We start from the raw sequence: 24,043 nt of genomic DNA, 5'->3' as shown, positions 1-24,043 counted from the left end.
TTTACATAAGTATATAAAGTAACTGGACATTTGTATGGAGAGTTAAACATTGTTCTTTGGGAGCCTCAACTGTAGTGCTGGGTTGGAAGGTGGGAATGGAGACTGGAGTCTGTAGGATGAGTGATGTAAAGAGGGAGCCCTCTGTCTTCAGATCAGCAGTTCCAGCAGAGAGCAGGTCATCAGTGACCCAGCAGGAAATGGCTGCTCATTGACAGCGTTTACTGATGAGGGAAGAAGTGTAAGTACATCATTGTAGCCAGGAGCTTACAAAATGAAGTCATAGAAATTTGTGCAGGGACTATTAGACAGAATTAACTACAAAAGTTTGATTTTACCCACTTTCCATGAAGCTTTTTTTACTTATCTCAAGAAAATGAACAGGTGAGCAAGGCATGTGCCAGTGTCTTTGCAGTTGCAGTGTGTAGGCACTGATGCAAATTTGCCTTCATATGCTGAAGAGCAAGGTAAACATCTGAGCTTTAAACTTGTTAAGTTACAAGTTTATTCTGCTGCTACATGTGAACAGATATCCTAAATCACCCTCTTCCTACCTGATCAAGGTCAAGGTTGAGTCATAAGGATAATGCAGAGACACTTAATGCTCTTCATATGTTTTACCTGTCCTGCAATAAAAGACATCTATTATTGTCAGTCTGGAAGTAATTTTGCTTTACAGAGTGGATGAGTTTGCTCTGGCTGAACTCTGTGCTATGTGGCAAAGGGATGTGTAAAATCTATTCAAAATTCTATGAATTAAAAATATAGCATTTCTATGTAATAACAGCTTTTCCCCAAGGTTCAAAAATATAATATCTAACTCTGGAACTTCCTTTATGTTTATTTAGTGTTACAAAAGCTCCAAGGACCAGCAGCCCCAGATGGAGCTGTTCCTGAATGACTGCAGTATCACCTATATTCCCAAAGACAGCAAAAAGAAGAAGCATGAGCTGAAAATCTCTCACCAAGGAGCAGATGCCCTGGTTCTGGCAGTGCAGAGCAAAGAGCAGGCAGAACAGTGGCTAAAGGTAAGGGGGGATTTCTAACCAGGAGTCTTTCTACCCATGAAGTGTTCACATTGCTCAGTTGCTGTTACAAACTGAGACACAGACAGCAACTTTCACCCAAATCCAGACAACTTAAATCCCATCTAATTTGGGACTGCAGAAATACAGGTTTTAAGTTCAGGCCTCGAAGCGATTCCTCAGGGTTAACCCAGTGCTGCTGCTGTGACGGTTTTCACTACTAATAGCACAATAATCTGGCACAAAGAGGAGAGGTGGCAAATTCCCTTCCATCTCCAGTTCATTTTCCAGAAAGATTTGGTGGTTAAGGCACAGTCATGGTGAGTGGAAAGTTCAAATTCCGTCAGGTGGAGGCAACTGGCACCAATACTATTTTTGGTATGGTGTCACCTTTTTAAAAAGATTATTTGAATGGCTCTGGATGGAGAAAAATCCTTCAGCTTCCTGAAGGCCATTCAAGTTTCCTAATTCTGGTTTAGCAGCGTATCATCTGTTATGGTTTGTCCTGTGAATGTAGACTTCGGAGAAAATGGGATTTTGTCATCTTCCATTCCTCTCTGTTCAGTGTCTGCAAACATGGAAAAATCCCAAGGCAAGGGCTGCTGTTACAGATCCTAACCAGATTACTAGTATTTATGTTGGACTTTGCCAGTCTCAAAGGTGGAGGTCAGTGAAGTAGTGTGGGAAACTATCACTGAAGTTGCAGTAGCAACTGTTTTAAGACCTTGAAATCCAGCCTTTTAAATGCATGTATAAGTCTGAATGCATCAGACTCATCAGGCATTCTCCATGCTGTGCTCTGATGTAACCTTATATGGTACTTATTTTTCTAAGAATAAATTGTATTTCCCCAAATACAATTGAATTAAACACATAGGAATTTCCTGATGGCAGATAGTTTTTCTGCAGAAGAGGGAGACATAAAATGCAGCTTAATCGGTATAAATTCTGCTGTGGGCTAATGTACTAAATGGAAAATTAATCTGTAATTTCCTATTTTGCAATATTTGAATATACCTTTTGGGGGTTTGAGGTTTATGTGTGTTTGGTTTTGACTCTGACTTTGTATCCTGGCTTAGAAAATTCTCTATTGTCATTTTAATGGCAACTAATCCCAGCCATGTATTTGTTAGCCTTCTTCTAACATCAGTATCTTGTCCTAAGTTTTAAAGTCATGCAAGTGTCCCACTAGTTCAGCTAGCAGTTCAAAACCACTGATTGGAATGAAGAGAAGTTCATAAGTCATGTTCCCTTCCAAGGGAATTCCGCTGTAATTAGATCATAGAAACTGCACCCTTATTTCCTGTGTTGTTCTAAATTCGGGTTTAGTAATACTGAGCTCACTGGCATCTATCAGACGTTCTTTCATAAAAATTGTTCTATTTTTTTAAATTGTATATAAAGCATCCCCACACAGGCAGACAGAGCAGTACTAGATTTTTCCATATCCCAGATGCATTCCTGCTGCTTCAAAATGAGAAGAAAAAGAGGGATTTTGTGCAGTTGCATGTTCACACAGTTGTGTATTCTATGTGTCTGCAAAGCATTTGGAGACAGTCTGACAGCACTTTATTTAGCTCCTTCATGCTGCAAAGCTCTCTATTCATGAAATCTTTCAAGGACATGGCACTGTTACTGTACTCAACTTCCAAGTGCTCCGTGCTGCTTCAGCCCTTTGCTTCTGCAGTACAAACTGCCTTTCCCACAGCTAACCAGAAATGATCTGTGCAGCTCTTGCAGCAGCTCCAGTGTTTTCCAAAAGAAGTATGGCCTTTGAGAAATACCATAAGCATTGCTTTCTGTATTTTTTAAAATACACCAAAATTTAAGGATTTTTTTTATTATTATATAAGCAGTTATGTTTGGATCATTCAAGTTTTACTCAAAATTAGCTTCTGAAAATCATGTGTGGCTTTGTGTAAGATATTCTTAGACTATGAAAGAGGTCACTGCTTCTTGGGAGGTTTTAGCTTTCCCAGCCTCCCTCCCAGAGGGCCAGGGTCCTTCCCAGTGCTCTGTCCCTTACATGTGATTTCTGTAGTTAATAGCATGGACAGATCCAGAGACTGCCAGTGAGAAAGGACTCTGCAACCACATTTTTAGAGCATAAGATGCCTTCTTGGTCAAAGATACTGCACCAGTGTGTGCCACTTGTGGCGGGTTATCACCCAGGAGCAATGGGTTCTCATTAATCCAAATGATAAGTGTCACATTAAAGCTTTACACTTGATCCTAAACAGCTCAAAATGTTTTTGGAGACCAGATTGTCCTTTGAAAGCTAAACCAATCTTTTTTTTTTCCAATTCATGTATATAATCAGTTCAGAATATATTTATTAAGTAAATAATTTTAAAATATCTATTGGAAGACAAATTCTAAATCAATGTAGAATACTTTAGACCTTTTTTTTTGTAAAGATGACACCAAAAAAGCCCCAGCTGATAAACATAGTGCAAATTGAAGTCTAGACTGGAAACCACAAAGGGAGTTTCAGATTTACCAGCTAACAAACGCTTGATGAAAACAGATAGCTGATGTCACCAAAGAGCCTGTCAGGATTTCAGAGGAAGGAGCAAAACTAGTATAAATTCAGGCTAGAGCTGAGATCATCTCAGTAATATGGTGGGCAACAAAAAGTGGTGGAATTTTCCAGACTTGAGTCCTAAAATGTTCCCACAAAAATCTACATGAAAAAAATATGTGCAGTTACACACTCTAACCCAAAAATGATCTTTTTCCATGCATGCTTGAATATATATGTGCGTCTGCGCACCCTTTTGTGGTCAAGTAAGGTCTGAAATTTCCCTGTTTGTCTCAGCACATCCAACAGACTGGTAAAACTGCACTTATTTGTCAGCTTCCCTGGGAAATGCTGCATTTAAAAATAAAAGGACTGGTAAGACCATGACCTTACAAGAGGATGCTTGTTCAGTGGCTTTGTTTGTACGGATGAATGTGCTCTGTGTGCAGAACCCTCAGACCAGGCCACAGAAAACTGCACTCAATATTAAAAATACATGGATGCCAAAGAAATTAAGTTGAGGTAACTTGTTGTAGAAGACTGGTCACGGTGTAGAAGGAAATGGTCACAGTGACTGGTGCCAAGGCCTTCTCTTCCTCCTAACATTCCTCCTGCAAAAATGTATTTCTGATTTATCATGCATGAGATGCAATCTATCATTCTGGAGTACTGGCCTTGATTTTCATTTTTCCCCAGCATTAGGCACCCTTAGTTAGCTTCTCTGCATTTTATGGTGCTCTGCTGCTGTTCAGCAGTCTCTCCAGCTGAGGGTCTGTAATTGAGCAGTGAATCTTCCAGCCATAAGGAGACATTGCTTCATGTGTCATGTTGACAGTGCTCAGCCAGTTCTGAACTTGTCATAATAAGGAGGATATTTTTCCCTGAAGAGAGAATAAAACCATGGTTGGGACTGTATCCAGTCATCCAAAGGCTCTGCAACATTCCTTGTAGGGCTGTTCAGCTGGTTCACCTACCTAGTTTTTCTCTCTGATTAACTGCATGTTGTCTCTCATGAAAGTCTATGAAAACATCTCCTTTTTTTCACTGTCCTGAGTTTAGTGAAGGTAATCAAGTAACTTCTGGCCTCCAGTCTTTATGTGGACAGTTTTACTGAAGAGTAAACTACTGACAGAGCTGTTCTTTAGCCAGTTTATATGAGCATGAAATTGAGCTTGTAACTGTAAACTGTGTATGGCTGCTTTTGCTTTCTATGGGAATTTCCAGCTAGAGATCTTCTACACTTCAGGCATTTCTTTCTTGGCTTATGTAATGCTCCCCAAAGAGGTTATTATGTCCATTTTGTAGCTGAGTAGAATCAAGTGCTGAATGGTCAAGCCTTACAACTGACTAAAAAACGTGGTTTTTGGGATGTATACTTGGTGCTAGTAATTTCCATGCAGCGTTTGTTAATTTGTAAGAAACTTTTAGAATGTACTATCACCCAGGGCATTTGGGCCAGGTTCTTTCTCCACTGCCCATTATCACCAGCAGCAAAGGCTGTGCAAACTAAATGAAACCTCCCAGGAATTACACCCCTGTTGTTCAATCAGATGGTTTAAAATACCTCAGTTCAAGTCACAGCAAGGTCAGTCAGTTTGCACAATAGCTGTTTAGGGCCTCACCTGCAGAGGGGACTCCCCAAACTGCACAGGGAGTTTTGACCAGTCTGCAGGACTCTGCCAGTGGGCAGAGCCAGAGGATCCCAGCTTGGCGGTGAGCCAGAGTCAGTGTGTGTGTTTGTGTGTGACCAGCACCATGGAAAACAATACATTATTTAAAAGAACCAGATGTATATGTAAATTTTAAAAACCCAACCAAACCACCCACAAATACAGAACCACAAACATCCTATTTACTTGTTTTCTCAGTGATAATATTTCTTTGGGTTTCCTGGCTAAAATCACAAACGCGAGCTGTCGCAGTCAGAGCAGAACCCAGGAGGGCTGGGACTTTCACCACTAGATACGATTCCTCCTCTCTCCTACTCACAGCTTTGGATGGAAAATCATTTAAATCACACCTAGCTCAGACTCACAGCCCAAAGTGCCACGTGCATCCCTGCAGCACCCAGGCTAGGGATGCAGCTCCCCTGGTACAGGGCACCTCTGCCCTTGGAGCAGCAGTGCCTCCTGCCTCCCTCCCCAGCCTCTGGGGAGTGCCTCCTCCCTGGGCTCTGCCTGATCCAGCAGCCATATATGGCAATGGACTTCATGGCAATAACGCAGGAGAAATGATACAGGGCTTGTCTTGGTTGAGTAAGTCAGAAAAGTATTCCTAAGGGGATGCACAGGCACTAAGGAAAGGCTTACTGACTGCTACTCTGCCAGAATCTCATCCTCACTTTGCTCAGACAAATGGCAGTAAGGCAGAAAGATTAATCTTTCCAGGCTAAGGGATATCTGAGAATAATGTTTTCCAGGACAGAAGGTAAAGGGGGTTTCTTTTTGAGACTTACAGCGCAGGCTATGATGGGAATAATTTCTGCATTTCCTGCCTAAGATTTTCCTCTAGGCGAACTCCTCAGGGCATTTCTTCTCTGCAAAACACTAAGAGGAGTTTTGCTCCTCTCCTAAGGAGGAGGTTATTGACACTAACCTATGGAACAGTCCACAAGAAAGAGAAAATGAGGATTTAGTCATGCCAAAATGACAGAGTCCCAGAAAGTCAGTACTCTTCCAGAAGTGAAAACTGAGTGTTTCAGGAATGGGAAATACTGACTTACAGCTGGAGCCAAACCCTTTTCCCTGTGCTGTGTTGTACTTAAGCAGATTTCAGCTTTGCCGTATTCCTAATTCCAGAGTTAAGTGGCAGAGCCAAGGGATGCAGCCCATCCCATTGCTAGCAATTCCAGTATTTGTGAAACTTGTGGGCAGAGGAGGACAAGTGGGTGGGTGGCTGGCCGGATTACATAAAGCAAAGCAAATGTGCACTCAGGCTGTGGACTTTCTGTCTTGGACTCTATCATATTAAGAAGTGTGAGCTCCTCATGGGAGTTCCATGAGAACACAAGATGATACAAAATGCTGTAATCACAGCCCTGTGGCAGGGAGGCTGTAGCTTGAGCTCATCCGTGGTATCCACCAGGAGAGAGGTCTGCAAGCTCCTCGAGCACAGGACAACTTATAGTCTTGTTCCTTAACAGGTCCCAAAGAGATCAGCCATAAGGAGCTATCTACAAATGTACTTTTACTCAGAATTTGTTTGGTTTCTGTGTGGCGGGGACTGGCTGGCAAGCAGCTGGTTTTACTACAGAGCCAGTGCTTTTTATCGGGAGCTTGGAACTTTAAAGTAGCCAGAAGAATCTAATTTACTTTTTCTGACTTCACATGTGGAATAAGTGTTGGGCAAGTATTTTGCCTCCAGTCCTGGTGTGTCTTTTAAAATAAGATATACAAGAATTATAGAAATTTGTAGGTATATGCAGGTAAGTTTTTTAATAGTAAATATTAGTGCTTCTGTAGTAAGATAGTTTTAAAGAAAGAAATATTCCAGACACACCATGTGGCAGAAATTCCACTGACTTCACCCATGGCTCAGGACAGGGAATCTTTCCAGCTTCCTACCTACAAATATTTCTCCTCTGTGCCTTCTGTCCCTGCAGTCAATGCCGTACTCTGATTTATATCCTGATCCACCTGGGGATTCAAGGTCTAAAGCCCTCGTCTAAAGCTAAGGGAGCTGGGGCTGTTTAACCTGGAGAAAAGGAGGTTCAGGGGGGACCTTTGTGTTCTCTGCAGCTCCCTGAAAGGAGAGAACCAATCTGTAGCCAGGGTGGGGATTGCTCTCTTCTCCCAGGTAACATGTGACAGGAAAAGAGAAAACTATCTCAAGTCTCACCTGAGGAGGTTTAGGTTGGATATTAGGAAAAATTTCTCCACTGAAAGGAGCAGGCTGCCAAGGAAAGTGGTGGAGTCAGTCCCTGGAGATATTTAAAATACTGTGTAGATGTGGCACTTAGGGACATGGTTTAGTGGTGCATTTGGTACTGCTGGGTTAACAGCTGGACTCTTATCTTGGGATTTTTTTCCAACTAAATGATTCTATAATTCTGTAAATAAGGAATAATAATACAGTTCAGGTTACAGAAGTTTTTCCAGGTCTGCATTTGAAAGTGGCAATTCTGAAGTCTGCTAATCGTGACATTGTAATGGTAATTGTGGTACTTCAGATTCTTGCTATGGAATAGCAAAAGATTATTTTAAATGCATTTGGCTTTGAGGCTATCCAAAGCAATACAGGGTCTTCAGTTTTCTGATTACATTTGGTCATATATTTTAAATATTTGAATAGATAGTCTGTTTTTGATCTCAGTTTGATTTTCCTGGCAGATCACACTGTGTGTGTGTGTACCTGTAATGTACAAAGGCATTTGGGGTGAGAAAAAGATAATTATTTCCTTTCCCTAATGTGTGAGAAAACTTAAGCTAACAATGGAATATTTGCCATTACAAGGTATTCTCAGTGCACCCTTCCCTTTGATGCCATTTTATTAAAAATGACGCTTTTGGGGATTCTTTTTTTCCCCTTTTTGTTGGAGCTACTGAGATACATTTATTCATATTTTTAGGCTTTTCATTGCAATGGATAAAAGCTTGCTGAACTCCATTCCTCATTCTCACTCACAATTACTTTTTAATGAGAATAGTAATCTTTTGTTTTCATATGGCTTCAGAAGATGGAACATAGAAAAAACTGACAAGAACTTTTGAGTCTTGTGATTGAAATGATGCAAGTTGGCAATACTGGTGGAATGTTTTATCCTTAAAATTTTGAGCTAAAGCTATATGCATGTGAAAACCAGATTTTTAATGGCAGCTGTCTGCAAACGTAATTATAGAGAGTGCATCCAGGCCACCATTATATATTAAAGACATTTCATCCTGGTGAGGTGGAGGAGAATGAGTTCTGTGCTGTGCATTGAACACAATTATAATGCACGTGGAAGGTGATGAGCAAGTCTTTGCCAGTGAACCTTTTGAACCCAAATGAGGTGTTGAACCCTTGAATATGCATTTACTTTAGATCCTGCCACCAACTCCCTTTGGACAGTGTGTCATTTTTTAAATCAAAATTTAATTACAACCCAATTAAGCACTTCAACTTCTCCTTAAATATGTGGGGTATGATAAGAGCTGGATTTACTTGAGTGCATGACTTAGCACATACTCCTGAGTTAGTGCTGCCAAATCATTTCCCTCTGTTCTGCCTGTAACTCCCATTACAATCTGCCTTTGCCAAAATTAACTAACTGTGTGGTGTGAGCAGATGCTGAAAACATAAGCTATTGAACCAGGGTCATGCAGGAGACAGAAATGAATGTTCCCAGAAACTGTACAGTCACATTTCCCTAGGAGGAAAACAGCAGTGTATTTACACCATACTGAGGACCAGTGATTGAAAAAAAATCCAGACATATGAAAAAAATCTCATGATTTTGGGGAGTTCAGGGCTTTTCTTAATTCTGAGGTGCTCTGCTACAGATATATCAACATTTTCTGTTACAAAGGACAGCAAGTGCCATGAAATGCTGGTCTTGTTTCTGGAACGAAATATAGGGTAGGTCAGACAGGAAAGGATGCTGAACTGTTTTGAGATTCTAGCTCAGAAATAAAAGTGTAGGTTTATCTCCCAGCTTTGCTTAGGGTTTTTTTGTGTGTCACTGAGTGAATGATTTCATCATTATTTTGTTCCTGGGTTCTCTCTCTGTAAAATGGGGCTGGTGCTCTTCCTTTCTTTATGGTGTATAATGCCTGTAATTTATGATGTGCTCCTGAGTAGCATAAGGGTCTTTGCAAACCCATAAATGTTTGATTTGATTTAGCTTCACCTTTAAAGGTTGCTTAAGTGCTGCGAAAGGAAAAGGATGTTTAGTGCCATCCTTTGCTTTTTAGTAGTTTCCACATCAAAATTGTTCAGTTTGAAACTCAGCATGAGCTTGGATGGAGAGCCTGTTCTCATCAGCACAAGCAGTTTCAAGATGATGATGAGCTGGTGGTAATTCACCCTTAAGAACCCTTAAACCCTTAGCTATGGCCCTGGGGAATCATCAAACATCTTTACTCATTGTGTATTTTTACATTTATGTAATTTCAGGTTTTTAAGTTCTTTGAATTCCATAAAATACCAGCAAATTCCCAGTTCAAGATTTTTCTTGACTTTTTAGAACGGAAAATGCCATTTCCGTTTGCTACAAACATATTTACAATTACTTTCACCTTTAACTCTTAAGTTAATGTGTAGTTATAGTACGAAAATGCCCCAAAATACTACTGTGCAGTATTAACTCTAAGCTAACAAGCACTTCTTTAGTTCTCTGATAGCAAAAAAGAGTATCTGTGCAGTGTCTTATACAAAACTCTTGTCTATTGGCTTGAGGCACCTTGGATCCCATTTTCTCATAATTGTAATGAAATTAGTTTGGTGGTGTCAGCTGAGTTTATATTGCAAAATTAGCTCGTGGAAATCAGCAGTGCAACTGGTTTCTTCACTTAGGAGAGCCTTGGAGCTTAGTCTGCTTAGAAACTGAAACCTTCCACCTCTAGACTGTATGTCTCCTTCAGGTCATACATGAAAAGACTTAGGGAGGGAGCATGGAGAAGTTGTAGTGTCAGCCTGCCTGACACCTGCCAGCCTAGTAAATGTCTGTGTGATTCTCCTTCCTATCTCCTTTCACATCCGTATATAATTTCTAATCACTCTGATGTGTATTTATGAATAATTAATAAGTTGTGCCTTGTCTCCTAAGGTTATCAAAGATGTGTGCAGCAACTGCACAGGAGCTGTGGACTCTGATGGGCCGTTATCTAGTTCTCCAGTACACAAAGTGGAGCTGGAAAAGGTAAAGCTACCAAAATTATGAATGTAAAATTTCTTATGATTACTCAAAGAGACACTGGTAGGCACTGGATGTAAATCCTTGCTGCCTTGTGTTGCTGTTCCAGGCACACAGTGCCTGTGTTGTGTCGGTCTGGCTGTGTGCACACATCCTGCAGAGATGAGGTTTCTGCCCTGTCACTTTGTTGGGCCTTGAGCAAGCAGCAGGCTGGCTTGGGTCCAGCTTCTCCTCAGCCATAGCAGGGTGGGTACATGTGCTGAGATGCAGAGATGGGCTGCAACAAATGCAAACAGCAAGCAGGGGTGTCACTCTTGAGGAAGATTATACCAGGGTTTTAAGGGAAAGTCTCTTATTTTGGGGAATTGAGTCCTTGAAGGGCTCCCTGGGCATGCTGAGGTCACTGCTTTGGCAGACTCTTCCAAGCATTCGTGTCTCAGTAGAGAAACTTGGCTGCTCACACGTGGTACTTGGCTACTCCACTGCCTTGACTCAGCAGGATGTGAGAGCAGGAATTAGGGAAGTGAGCAGCTTTGCAGTGAATGATTGGTGCATTACCAGCACCAGTTTAAGCCTGTGCTCCGGTAAGGCATCCATATGAGCAAATCTCTCTGCAGCCCCTCCTTAAAAATCCCACTGACAGAGGCTTCATCACCCAGTGCCTAAAGGCAAGTGCCACCCCTCTGGTGGCAGTGCACCACAGCCTGTGGTGTTGTTGCTTTGGTCCTGGGAACTTTTCCAGGAGAGCCTAGACCTCCTGGTTCCACAGGCAGAAGCTGTTGTGTTTGCACACACCTGCACAGTATTGACAAAGCAACTTAAAGTGTTGGAAAATAGGGTTTTTTTCTAAAATGCATGCCTTGGAAAGGAGTAGTTTATCTGGTCATCCATTCTTTTTTGTGATAATCTGCACCTCTGCTTCGTGGCTTCACCACTTCTGAGTAATGTGGTCATCAAAACTGTGCTGCCATAAGCTCTATCTACTTGAACCCAGACCTCATGCATAACCATTGCAGAATAATCAGTGCTAAAAAATTATTTCAAAAGCCTTTTTTGCACATATTGAAAGTACTGGAGGACCTTGTAGGAATACACTATTTTCTGATGAGTTGTAATTGCAAATGCATGTATGGAGCATTTTTAAAGATATGGCCTTTTACCCTACTCATATCTGGTACATGTAATTTTTTATTGCAACATTTAGAGTCTATAAATACATTAAAATATGTGGTGAATTAGGAATATTTCACTGATTTTTAATACACTTTCAAAGATATACTATTTTACTGTTTCTGTGATTTTCTAAAGCCTCTAAAACTGACATTTTTACTATCTCATAATTTTCTTCCAAGTGGATGAGAGCTTGAAAGTGGGTTTTATTTCATAGTAAGTCTATTTTTGAAGGGACCCATGACATTTGATTTTATGAAGGTGCAAACATTGTATGTCAGCTGATCTCTTTGCCCCTGCAGAAGCTGTCGTTTGAGAGGCCAAGCTCAGATGGGGAAGGTGTTGTGGAAAATGGCATCACTGCTGTGTGCAATGGTAAAGAACAAGGTATGTCTGGTGTCAGTAATGTGTGCTGAGAAAAAGGGAAATACCTTGCTTTTATCTTTCCAAAAATGTAAAGTTTTGGAATGGTTTTATTAGGATTCAGTTTAACTTGAGAGCTGAGCTATGTCAAGAAGGATTCCTTCAATTCTGGTAGCAACATTTGATGTTATTGTGTAGGTAAAATCAATATAATTACTATTAGGAAACAGAATATAGAAGTTTGGATTTGGCCTTTTCTGTGTTCAAAAGCACAGGTTTTCAGACCCTGGGCGGCCACTAGAGGCAAATAACAGGTTTTTTAGTAACTGTATAGTGACAATATAAATATTTTTCGCTTAGAAGCTTTACACAATATAGTGGTGTAAAGCTTCTATGCAAAAAAGCTGTCATTAAATACTAGAAGGAGAGAACCATGCATATATATATATAAATATATGTGTCTGTGTGCACAGACACCTTCATATATAAACTGTCATGTTACATATGATTATTTATGTTAAAAATACATATAGTGGTGCAATATCAGTGAGTTTTTGAGTACATAAGTGTATAATTTTGCATATGCTACTTTGGAGCCGTGTGTTTTCTGCAGTCCTTATATCTAACAAAGGCAAATCCCAAATCCAGAAGGAGTTCTGGCCAAGTTATTTCTAAGGCACTCAACCCTTATGATCTCTTCTCCATCCCCTTCCCTCCTCTGCAAAGCAGAAGAAATTCTGTGGCTTCCTTAACTTGCTGTTAGATGAAGCATTTTCCTGCTGCTGTTAAGTGAAGGGTAACATGAGCTGCAGAGAGCACAATGTCAATACTGGCCTTGGTGCCAGCACTGTCTCACCTTTTGATCTTGTCCCTTATCTCTTCTCTGGGTCATTTTCCAGCATTTCCTGGCCATACAGATCTCTGAACAGTATGGGACAGTGTCATGGTTTGTGGTTTTCTGAAAGTCATGGTACATTTTTACATTTTTTTTTTCACATTTTAAAAATCTTCTATTAAGCTTTCATAAAAAACCTGTGGAGAATCATCTGTGACCCAAAATCTGTGTTGCCCACGGTGTCCAGAAATACCTGGTGGCCCAGGTACCCTGCAGAAGGTGTGATGATGCAGCTGGAAAAGCAGCCCAGCTTAGGGTCATTGAAAACACCAGTGGCTTTTGAAAATTGACTTCCAATGCATAGTAGGAGAAATTATGGGCATTAATGACTGCAAGAAGACTGAGGTGTCCTTGATGAAGTTGTGCTATGGGGTTTTGAAATGGATAGGAAGTGTTTAATGGACTACATGGGAAGGGAGGCTTCAGGGAATGATCGTCTCCAGCTGGCACCAACCACCAGCCTCTGCTCTGCTCTAAACCAGCTGCTTGCTTTGCTGTGGGGAAGGAAATGAGAATAAAAGGCTTTTGTGAAAAAAATCGCTGGCAATTGGGCAATTAGTATATTCTTTAGACTCAAAAAGATTAAGTCATGAAAGCCGTATTTCTGCTGCCTCTAAGTTCAGCAGGGAAAAAACCCAGCAATTTAAAGGGAAGACAGGACAGAAAAACAAACACTACAGTGGACTTATTCCACTGTCCATGATTGTGAGAATGATTCCTTTTGGCTTCTGTCTCAGAGAAATGAGCTTTTCTGTCTCTGGCTTTTTTCAGTGCTTTTTGTCTGCCCCTCAATAGCCACAGTCAGCCTTTGGCTGCTGCTGTGTGGGATGGAAACCTGTCTGAGGGCAGGGGCTGTGCCCCCGGCAGGGGCTCATCAGCTGGTTGGATGGGTGCCCTTCCTCCCTCCAACAAGGGAGCCTGCTGCATGTTTAGAGAGCACAGTGCAGGTTGTGAGCACCCTTGCCTTGAAAAAGATAATTAGACCTGGATGTGTTGGAGTTGGCTGGGGGCAGCACTTCCAGGGCTGCCTTTCCCACTCAGCACTGGCAGATTCGTATAGTCTTGGCTACAGATAAAATTTCTAAATAATGTTCCATGATTGCTAACAATTAAACTAAGTGATAAATTATCCCATGGTGAGTCCCAAGCTGCTTCTCTATCTGCTGTGCATTCTTCTTCCCAGCTCATCAGTTCACACAGTCATTTCTCATGTGAACATTTTGTCCAATTTTTCCCTCAGTTTGTGCAAGTCTATAACCACTAAGTGTTCCCTTTTGCAAAAGGAATTGTTATGTTGGGGATAAAGACAGAGCAGCTCAATTAGTAACTATTTTAAATTAATTGTTCATTAAAATCACATATCAGGGCAAGTTGATGGAATTTTTGCTGCCCTGTCAGTTAGCAGACTTCTGCTCTGCTGCTAGTTCAGGCAACAGTTTAGGCCACTGAATGCAGTTTTTGACATTTGTTTGTTCTGTTTTTGCAAATAAAAGCTTGTTTTTTTCTAAATCTGTTTATTCTTAGAAACTCTTCTTAAAAAAAAAAAAAAAGTATTAGGGTTTTAATCAGGTAGGCACTTCTAAACACCATATCCATAGTCCTTGCCATATTGCATTCAGAAGCATAGACTGGGTGTTAACAAAATACCTCTTTTCAGCAGAGCTTTTTCTTTCCAGTGGTCACAAAAATGGCCAACTTATGGAATATTCATACTGATCCCACTAATTTCTTAGTAGTTAATTCATAAGTCTTGTCTTTCTAAAATGTCCATTGTGATAAGATGTCTTAACCTAATTGTGCACAGAAGAAGTAATTTTGCTAAGCAAGCATATTCTGTCTTTTTTGTCTACTTAATTATTGAAGTATTTTGAGAAAAACATTTAGGAACACTGAAGAAAACACTGAAAAAGTGTCTGACTGGATTTTTGTTCTGTGTAAATGAGCTAAATTTATATATAGGTACTTTACTCATACTCCTAAATTAGATGATGACTGCTGTGGAAAGAGACTTCAAGCTTGATTAGATGAAATAAAGTTGCAAAATTGATCGTTTGTATTATCCTTCAGAATGCCATGATTTTTATAACACAGAGGTTATTAGGGAATATTGTATTTGTCTCATTGAAATCTGTAACTTTTGTACAATTGTTTGTCTTTGCTCTTCCTTATGTCTTGCATAGGATATTTTTGTCTGAACTTCTGTTTTTATTTAGGTTCTCTCTATTGGTTGGTGTACACACACTACTAAATACACACTTCTGCTTTCTTAATAGTGAAGAGGAAAAAAAGTTCGAAAACGGAAGCCAAGGGCCCTGTGACTAAAGTAACAGGGAAAAAAATAACAAAGATCATTGGTTTAGGAAAGAAAAAGCCATCAACAGATGAACAGACCTCATCAGCTGAAGAAGATGTTCCAACATGTGGTAAGTGGTTTTTCTTCTTGAGTTTTAAATGCACGTTGCTATTAAAATTTTATAGCATTCTAGCCTAGGAATTTTTCTAAAATTGCTTTTACGGCAATAATTCTTCCCCAGCATTGGAAGGATGCACCCAGACTGCAAGAGGAGTAATCAAGAGTGTGTCATTTGCAGAGACTAAAACAATTTGACTTTTTAATAAAAAGAATAACACAGGGTCAGATATCACTGCTCTTTGCAGAAGTGAGAAAAAGGAGGAAGAGAAATGTGAGCAAGAAGCATAAAGAAACAAGTGCTGTTCTCAAACAGATGGTTATAAAATGAATATAGGCTGAACTATGAAATAAATTGAGGCTACAAAGTAGAAGAAGGTTCTTGGAAAGTGATCAGGTCTTTTATAGTAGATTGTGGTTAAGGTTTTATGGAATAGCAGACAGCAGTCAACTGGCCTCAACCAAAATGATTTGCGTTTAATTATGAGTTCACAAAGTGGTACATATTGGACAAAATGAAGTAACAAATTTCTAGTAAGCTGTTTTAACTCTTAATTTTGGCCATTCCAATGACAGCTGTAGTGCACAAGGAAATGTATAAAAAGGCATGCAGAAAATACTTGTGTTTGTATTGTATCTGTTAAGATTTGCTCGCAGTTTAAAACATTGTGCAATGCACTTACCTGATGTCCTCACAGCTCTGCTGTTTTAAAACAGTGCAATGTACTTACATTCTCCAGTTTATCTTTTGGTGCTCCAGTATTAGGTAACACTTACACGTGAATAAGATTGAACTCACCGTTCACCCAATCCCTTCAAAAGACAAATTTCCTTGGAAAGCTTTGAAACAGTTGCACCAGATTCTGAATATGGATTTTACCCTTTAATTGACTAGAAAAGTTTAGGGAAACCCAGAAGTGTGTGATTAGGGAGCAGTTGGCTGAAGTCAGTGGAGCATGAAGTGTGTTAGCTGCCTGCCCAAGGTGATGGAAGCAGGTCCATGGACCACCAGAGAGGATTCATGGATTACAGGTGGCTTTCAAGCCACACTTTGGACATCATTCACATAAGCAAACTTTGATTAACTAAGTGTGTGTATATGTGTCTATACATCAGCTAAGTACAGATGTGATTTATTGACCAAAAGAACAGCTGGGAAAAGCTGTGTCCAGCCAGATGCATTGTCCGAAGCATCTGGCCTCCATGAGGGCTCAAACTTCCGGGCTCTCATACTCCGTTGATTATTCTGCATTATGTGAGAAGTTGACCACTGTTGTACAATCTAATTCCTCATATTTCTATCATTAGTTTGGAGATGGACATAAATACAGATTCAGCCCTTACTATGTGCCTGCATTTGGCTCTACTCAACACCACTTGCAGATTTTAAAGGAAAGTATATAAGTGTCTAGGCTTTGGTCATTGCAGGAAGTCTTGGCTAGAAGGAGTTTCTCACCACCAGCAGTTTGGCTCAGTTCAGTGCCCTCTGGGAGGCTGCTCCATAGTTGAAGGTTTTTACACTTTAGAAGGCTCTACCTCCCATGAAGAAAGGGAAAATCCCAGCAGGGCTGCAGGTGTCACCCAGCTAGTGTAGAAACTAAAACCCACCTGCAGTTGCAGTCAAGTCAAAGCTCTTGCCTAAAGCATCACTGCTCCTGGACTGCCTGCAATTAAGCTGAAGTGCCCCAAAGGGAGCACACTGGAGGCATTTTGCTCATGTCAGCTTGTGAAGGTTTAAGCAGAGATGTGGAGGGGAAAAGTGGGATCCTGTGTAGTTCAACTCTGAAGCAGGAAGATTTGCAAGAGCTTTTCTGAGAGGTGAACTGGGAGCAGAGGGGAAAAACTGTCTGAAAAAAAGAACTCTCACTCCAAAACAAGTATCTGGCTTGTACAGGAAGGCTTTTTTCATTTCTAGGGACTGTAATGCAATGCACAGTCATACAGGGGTTTGTTACAGGAGGAGGGAGGAGAGCTGAAGAGTATGATTATCACAAGGAGCCAAAACCAGAGGATTAAGCACATCCTCATTTTTTATAGCACCTTCCAAGATGTGCACAATTCTGATCTGCTATATCCTGTTGGATCACACTTTGACATTGGAACCATAATGTTGGAAGAAAAACCTAGAAAAATGAATAATAAGTCATAGTTTTAATGAAAACCAAAGAGAGAGCTCTCCAACAGCATTAAATGAAAATCATGTCTGAGATAGAAGACAACTTTTTAACCTCACTTCTGGCTTTTGCAAGATACCATTTATTTCCCTCCTCATAGCCTGTTTGGAAGCAGCAACATGCTGAATTCATGTACCATTTGTAATGTGGAAGCAAAAGTAAAAGGTTTTGGTTTGGTTTTTTTTTTTTCCTTCTATTTCCAAACTGTACTAAGGCAGGAAAAAAAGGCATTGCTTTGAATGTAATGTTTGAGTCTGGAATGATTGTTGCTATGGCATAGAGAAGGAAAACTACAAAACTCTGCCTGTTTAATGATATTATATGCCTAGACACTATATTGATATGGAGCATGGTAAGAAAAGTGGGTGGCTTTAAAAGAACATTTTTAATGACATTTTAATATGTAAGGATACTGTATCATAATTACTTCCTGAATTTTAAATCAATATGAATTTTATTTCTATTTGCAAAGTTAACAATCTTTTAAGTTCTGGTTTGCAAGTGCTGCAAACCAGATGTGCATTCTTCTTTCTAAATGTAATTAGAACGTAGAGTATCAACACTTCCTAGGTCATTTAAACAGTGCTTTTAGATGTTACACAAGGTAGCTCAGTACATACTTACATAATGTGAGCTGTGATTTTCCCAGAAAAAGCTGGTCAGCCACAGTTACCAAAGTCATTGCCCACAGAGAGGCAGAGTGAGCACATGGGCTGTGTGTGGAACTGTTTTCATCAGTGTCCCTCTCCCATTCTTACTGAAGTCCTGCGGGCCTGTGTGCTCCTACACGTGGAGCTGCTGCAGGGACTGACACAGAACAGCCGTTCGCACATGAGCTGCATATTTATATGCTTTTTCTTGGTTATTGGCACAGTGAAAGTTTTCATTAAAAGAAGTGGGGCAGGGTCATTTACTTGTCTTCCTAAAATCCATCTGGACTTTCTATTAGAAGAGGAACAAGTTATTTAAAGGCTAGCATTACATTGAGAAGTGAGTTTCTTTTTTACTTCCTTTTCAGAAAAAGTGAGGAGTAAAACATCTCACATTTCATTTTATTGCAGGATATCTCAACGTGCTCTCTAATAACCGCTGGCGCGAGCGCTGGTGCAGAGTGAAGGACAATAAACTCATTTTCCACAAGGACAGGACAGATCTGAAGACACACATTGTTTCTATCCCACTCCGTGGCTGTGAAGTCATCCTGGGGCTGGATTCGAAGCATCCCCTGACCTTCCGCCTGCTCCGGAACGGGCAGGAGGTCGCTGTGCTCGAGGTACAATGGCTGTGGCTTTTAGCAGCTCCCACAAGGTGGATTAGAGAAGCACTTCCATACAACCTGTGTCTGTCCATTCAAAAAAAAAAAAACCCTTGGAATAATATTATTGCAGAGCTGAGCAATAAATATTGGAAGGAGGAAAGAAGTAGTAAATGTTGTAGACAAAGAAAGAGCTGAGATTAAATGTAGTTCAGAAATCTTCTCAGTAAAATACTTTTCTCTGCACTGACCTCCCCATGGCCTCGTGCTAGAATATCCCTGCTCCTTCTCTAGGCACACTTTTGTATCACAGATATAATTACTTTGGGTAAATAACTTAGCAATAATTAAATAATGGATCACTGTTGATGAGAGCTCTAAAACTCCTCACTTTCATTTGTCTGCTATTTATGGGAACTCCTTTTTCTCAGTCTCTGTCTGTATTAATACATTAATCATGCATTTCAGAAAATGCAGAGTGCCAGCAGCCTGGTGTGTCTCTTGACTCTCCTCATGTGCACACACCTTTGTCTGTGTTAGGTGGGTCAGGCTTTCTATAGGGGTTTTATTCATCATCTTGTAAAACCTGAAATGAGAAGACACTTAAAGCCAAGCATTATGAGCAGGAGGCAACCTACTTTCAGTGGCAAGACAGGCACTTGGATTTCTGACTTTGGATTTCTGACTGCACGTCAAGTCTGCTCTCCTTGCAACCAGGCCTGTTATATGACAGCAGTTCAGAGAACTTGAAAGTCTGGAAGACAGCTCAAGGAACTGTGAAAAGCAATGAAATACATAAAAATAAAAAATATAGAAACCACTATATTTGTTAATGACAGATTGTTGCCTTTTCCCCGCTACTTCAATCCAATATTTGTTTTGCTACTGTTTAACTTTTGAATTGGTGACTTGAAGCAAAATATGAAAAAAACTTCAATTATTTTAATAGTATTAATGCTTTAACTTATTATCAGGAGGATGAATGCCATCATTTAGACAAATGTAATAAAATTTTTCTAAAAGTAATGTTAAAATCTCTTCACTATTTTGTTCCCTCTTCCCTTTTGTTTCTGTTTAACAGTAACACTTTCTTCTCAGGAGTCATGCAATCCAAAAATCCTCCAGCCTAACATAAGAAAATAATTACGTTAAAGCTTTCAATATTCTGAAGTCTAAAATAAGCATTACTTGAATCTAAATCCAGTGGCCTTAAATGATTATTTTTTCGTCTTTTTAGTGGATTGCCCACTTTGTGTTACATCATAGCTGATGAGCACATAGCTTAGTTAAAGTGCCCTCTTTCTAGCAAAGCAGATTTAATATGAAATCCTGGGGTTTTTAAGAGTTCAGCAGAATGAAACCAGAGCCTCTCATACCATGTGGTAGCAATTTGTCAACCAAGAAGAATGCGCATTTTGCAATAACGCTCAGCCCAGTGGCAGAGCAAAGACCTGACCTACGTTCTTGCCCTCTCCTCACAGGCCTCCTCCTCAGAAGACATGGGCAGATGGATTGGAATTTTGCTGGCAGAAACGGGGTCTTCAACAGACCCTGGAGCTCTGCACTACGACTACATCGACGTGGAAATGACGGCGAGCGTCATCCAGGCTGCGAAGCAGACCTTCTGGTGAGAGCTTTCTGCACGCCCTGCTCCAGGGCTCTGGGAATGTACAGCCATGTGTTAGCTCCACTGCCAGCACTGCTTATCAAAATCCACCTCCCCCTTTGCCAGACACTGAACTCCTGAAGTGTTTCAGCATTGCAGCATGTTAGATGTGTTTATGATTATTGTGTTGGAATCCGGCTAAGTTCTGTAAAAGATGCAAGGCACTATGCAACTTTACTCAAATCTTTACTGATTTTTTTCATTAAGTCCCCTTATCAAATGCTATATTTTAATCTTCTATTTTACCTAAAGTCTTAGGGCTTATTCCTAGAAGAAAACAAATATTCTGAAATATGCAGCTATGTAATTCACATTTATTGGCTAAATTTATTGTACATACAAGGAAATATACAGCATATTATTGATCACTACATGCTGCACACTCACAGTGTATAGCAAATTTAAATCTTGGACAGTCACGTAATCAGTGTTTCCTTCTCAGGTACTTTCTGATTAATTAAAAACTTTACCAAACCCAGCCCAGTTCAATTAATTTCTGGGGTTTAATATAAGAGGTGGAAATTGAGAAAGCACCTGTAGGGTGCAGCATGGAAACTGTTTAAATTGCAAATCAATAGAGTGAATTCCCCATTACTGATCCTTTGCTAAAAAGAGAAATGCATACTTAGCAGATACAGTGATTTACATGTTCAAATCATTTGAGTCACTAAAGCAGTCCTTGGTGGGAAAATAAAATAATTTTTCCTTGGCTAGATGAGGTTTTTATAAACAGGAGTGAAGAAACAGTGGGGACAGGGGGATGCCCTGCTGCAGTTGTTCCCTGTGGTCAGGGAGTGGGTGGCCTGAGAAGACAGCTGGCAAAGGCATCATCCCTCATCCTGCTGGAAGATGACACTCCCTAGACTAATTTGGAATTTGTGTGGCTTAATAGATTAGAGAATCACGCTCCATCTGCCCATCATGACTTTAAACAGATAGAAAATGAAGGAGGAAAAAAATAAAGAAAAAAGTTTTGGAGTTTTCCGAAAGAAGATCCTATTGCCATTAGCAAGCTTCCAAGAGAAGATAGCAAGGCAAAATGCCCAGCTTCAATCAAAGTCCAGTTTGAATGGCTTCTGATGGAAATCAGTGTGACTCAGTGTTAACACAAGCTCAGTTTTGTGAAAACCAAATAATTTTGATAGAATTAAAATGCACTTAGCATTCAGACTTAAAGTTAATATTTGTTTAGAAGTTAATAGGGCTAAAAAACTTTATCCTGTGTTGACATGTATTTTTGCTTCAGTCAGCATCTAGCAATAGCCATGTTTAAGAGAAATGGAATGGTAACCTTTTCCCCCTGAATTCTGCATGGCTTTCCTTTTCTGCATAAATGTGGTACTAATTGGAGCCAAGTGAAAAAACATATGCAACTAGACCACGTGTTAGAAAGCAATGTCAAGCAACTTGCAAAATAGCAGAATTTCCCTGTTAAGAATTAATTAAAATTCATTGGGTGTCTTTAAGAGCCTGTGAGGGCTTGCTGATAAGCAATAGAGGAGCTGTCTGCTGATTTTCAGCTACTGCTAGAAAATGAGGAGAAATTACAATGGTACTTAAGTGTTAATGAACTACTACATTTGCGCTTTATGGAATGAATATCAGTATTCCAAATCATTTGCAGTTATGATTAAAGCTTAGTTTATTGCTCAGTCACTTTAGATTATCGGTTATTCACTTATTAAGACTGATGCTTTGCAAAACTATCAGCTCCTCATTAACAGTCCCATCAATTTCCTTCACCTAAATCATTAGGTATGATTATGATTAAAATATTTTTTAAGGAAAAAGTGCTTCCAGGCAAGTTTCTCCATTTTCCTTCCAGCAGTTTCTGAAGACAGTTAACTTGCATGGATGCACCTGCAAACATGATTAATGAGGATTATTGAAATAATGACTATGAATTGTTTGTAACCACTGAGATAAATCCTGCCTTCCTTTGGTGGTGGAAATAGTTACTACAGGTGCATCAGATTCCACTAATGAAGATCCCAGTTTTCAGACATGGTTATTGTATATTGCTGTAATTAGAGCCTCTTAACTAAAAAGAAATAGAGCAACAACTCCAAACTCAGTTCTTCAGACCAACCAGAAATGTTTGTGTAATGCTCTTCTTCAAGAGCAGAAACAAATGCAGCCCTCTAGTAATGTCTGACAAGTTAAGATAAAGTTAAAAACATTTTTATCATGGAGTTTTCCTGGGCCTTTTGCTGTTAGTTTACTTGAAGTAAGAAAAGCTTCTGCCTAATGTTTTTTTCATCCCCACACTGCCCTGAAGGGCTCACAGTGAGCTGGGCAGGTTCATCCCTCCTGTGAGCCCAGGTTTCCCGTGGCTCAGGTGAGCCCCTCTGAATGAGAAACTCAATGGACTCCGTGTTATTCCAAAGCCAAAAGAAAGCAACTGTTGAAACCACAGCATTCCTGAGCTCCTGCCAGCACTACAGAAGACCCTCTCTGCTTTAGCAGTGCTTTATCATATTTTATGAATGTCAGCACAGACTCTGAATAGTTCCATTGTTTGGGATGGAAAACATTGTTTTCCCATTTATGTACACCTGAAACTGTAGGAATGGAATTATTTTGGATCTCACTCTATACCTTATTCAATTCCAGCAGTTGCTACAAAGGAAGACTCACCCTTGGGGTCATTATTAAGCAACAGTGTTGATTGGAACAGGATAAGGGGGAAGAAATTAAAATATGTTATATATATGTATATCCCTTTTGAAGTTTCCAGAGGGCTCAGGTCCTCCATGTGTAACAGAGTGAGAATGAGCATATAGAGTATTTGCATGTACAATTACCCATAGAGAGTTGGGAAGCATAGTGCCATAGCCAGCCAAAAGCCCTGATACAGAAAAGAAGAATTCGCAGGTTTTGAGGAAGTAATTATTCAGGAAAGTTTTATAGATTTGTTAACTTGGATTTCACTGAAATTATGTGGGTTTTTTTTTTATTTTTGCTGGATTTTGTTATTGGTTCTCTCATTTCCTAAGTTTGTAGCCCCTTGAGCACGCATGCACACAGAAACACCTGCCTGTCCCCCGTGCAGACAGCAAGGGAACGTTTCTGGGACCCTGTCAGGCTGGTGTGTAACAGAGACCAGCAGGTTCCTATGTAAACATGCCACTGAGCAGCTACAGCTGTTGCCCTCCTGGCCCTCACACAATCATATCCCCCATGTAAGAATGGAGAACAGGAACATATGTTGTGTTGCTGGCTGTAGCAGCAATGTGTGAGTAGCAAAGAAAGAAAAACTGCCCTGCAGAAAGTGAGGATCTCTGTGCTTCCAGGCTCCATGATCAGGCACAGGGAATATACTGCTGTTTCATCATTAAGGCTTAGGTTTAAGTGTTGGTTTTTATTCTTTTTACTTGGCGTTTTTCAGTTTCATGAACAGGCGGGTTATATCTACAAATCCGTACCGGGGCAGCGCTGCCAACGGCTACGCCTGTCCGAGTGGAATGGCACTTCATTACGATGATGTTCCCTGCATCAACGGATCGGTAAGAGCTGAAATTGCACTGAACAAATGGCTTGCATGTGTTGAATGCGTGGACGTCTGAAAACTGTATTATGTAAAGATCCTCACTGGGCAGTTTCCAGATGAACTCATATTTTTTTGATTGGTGGTTGCAAACTCCTCTCACACCTATAGAATATAAGGGCATGGGACATATTGTTTACATTAACCTGCATGTGAGCCAATGTGCATTTAAAAAGCAGTTGCCTGTT

General features: G+C 40.2%; 1 protein-coding gene across 1 annotated transcript in view; it reads left to right on the top strand.

Annotated features, from left to right (window-relative positions):
• Positions 1-24,043, top strand: part of AFAP1 (actin filament associated protein 1) — a 61,570-nt gene that overhangs the window by 23,052 nt on the left and 14,475 nt on the right. Inside the window, exons 5-11 of the mRNA XM_041402978.1 lie at positions 846-1,025; positions 10,289-10,381; positions 11,848-11,932; positions 15,077-15,226; positions 18,449-18,660; positions 20,124-20,269; positions 23,697-23,814. Of these exons, the coding sequence (XP_041258912.1) occupies positions 846-1,025; positions 10,289-10,381; positions 11,848-11,932; positions 15,077-15,226; positions 18,449-18,660; positions 20,124-20,269; positions 23,697-23,814 (984 nt within the window). The remainder of the gene's footprint in view (positions 1-845; positions 1,026-10,288; positions 10,382-11,847; positions 11,933-15,076; positions 15,227-18,448; positions 18,661-20,123; positions 20,270-23,696; positions 23,815-24,043) is intronic.

This window comes from Onychostruthus taczanowskii, unplaced genomic scaffold, assembly GCF_017590055.1.
Source record: "Onychostruthus taczanowskii isolate IOZ18803 unplaced genomic scaffold, ASM1759005v1 scaffold2, whole genome shotgun sequence".
Taxonomy (NCBI): Eukaryota; Metazoa; Chordata; class Aves; order Passeriformes; family Passeridae; genus Onychostruthus; species Onychostruthus taczanowskii.
The sequence above is the reverse complement of the archived record's forward strand: the minus strand, read 5'-3'. Positions and strand labels throughout refer to the sequence as shown.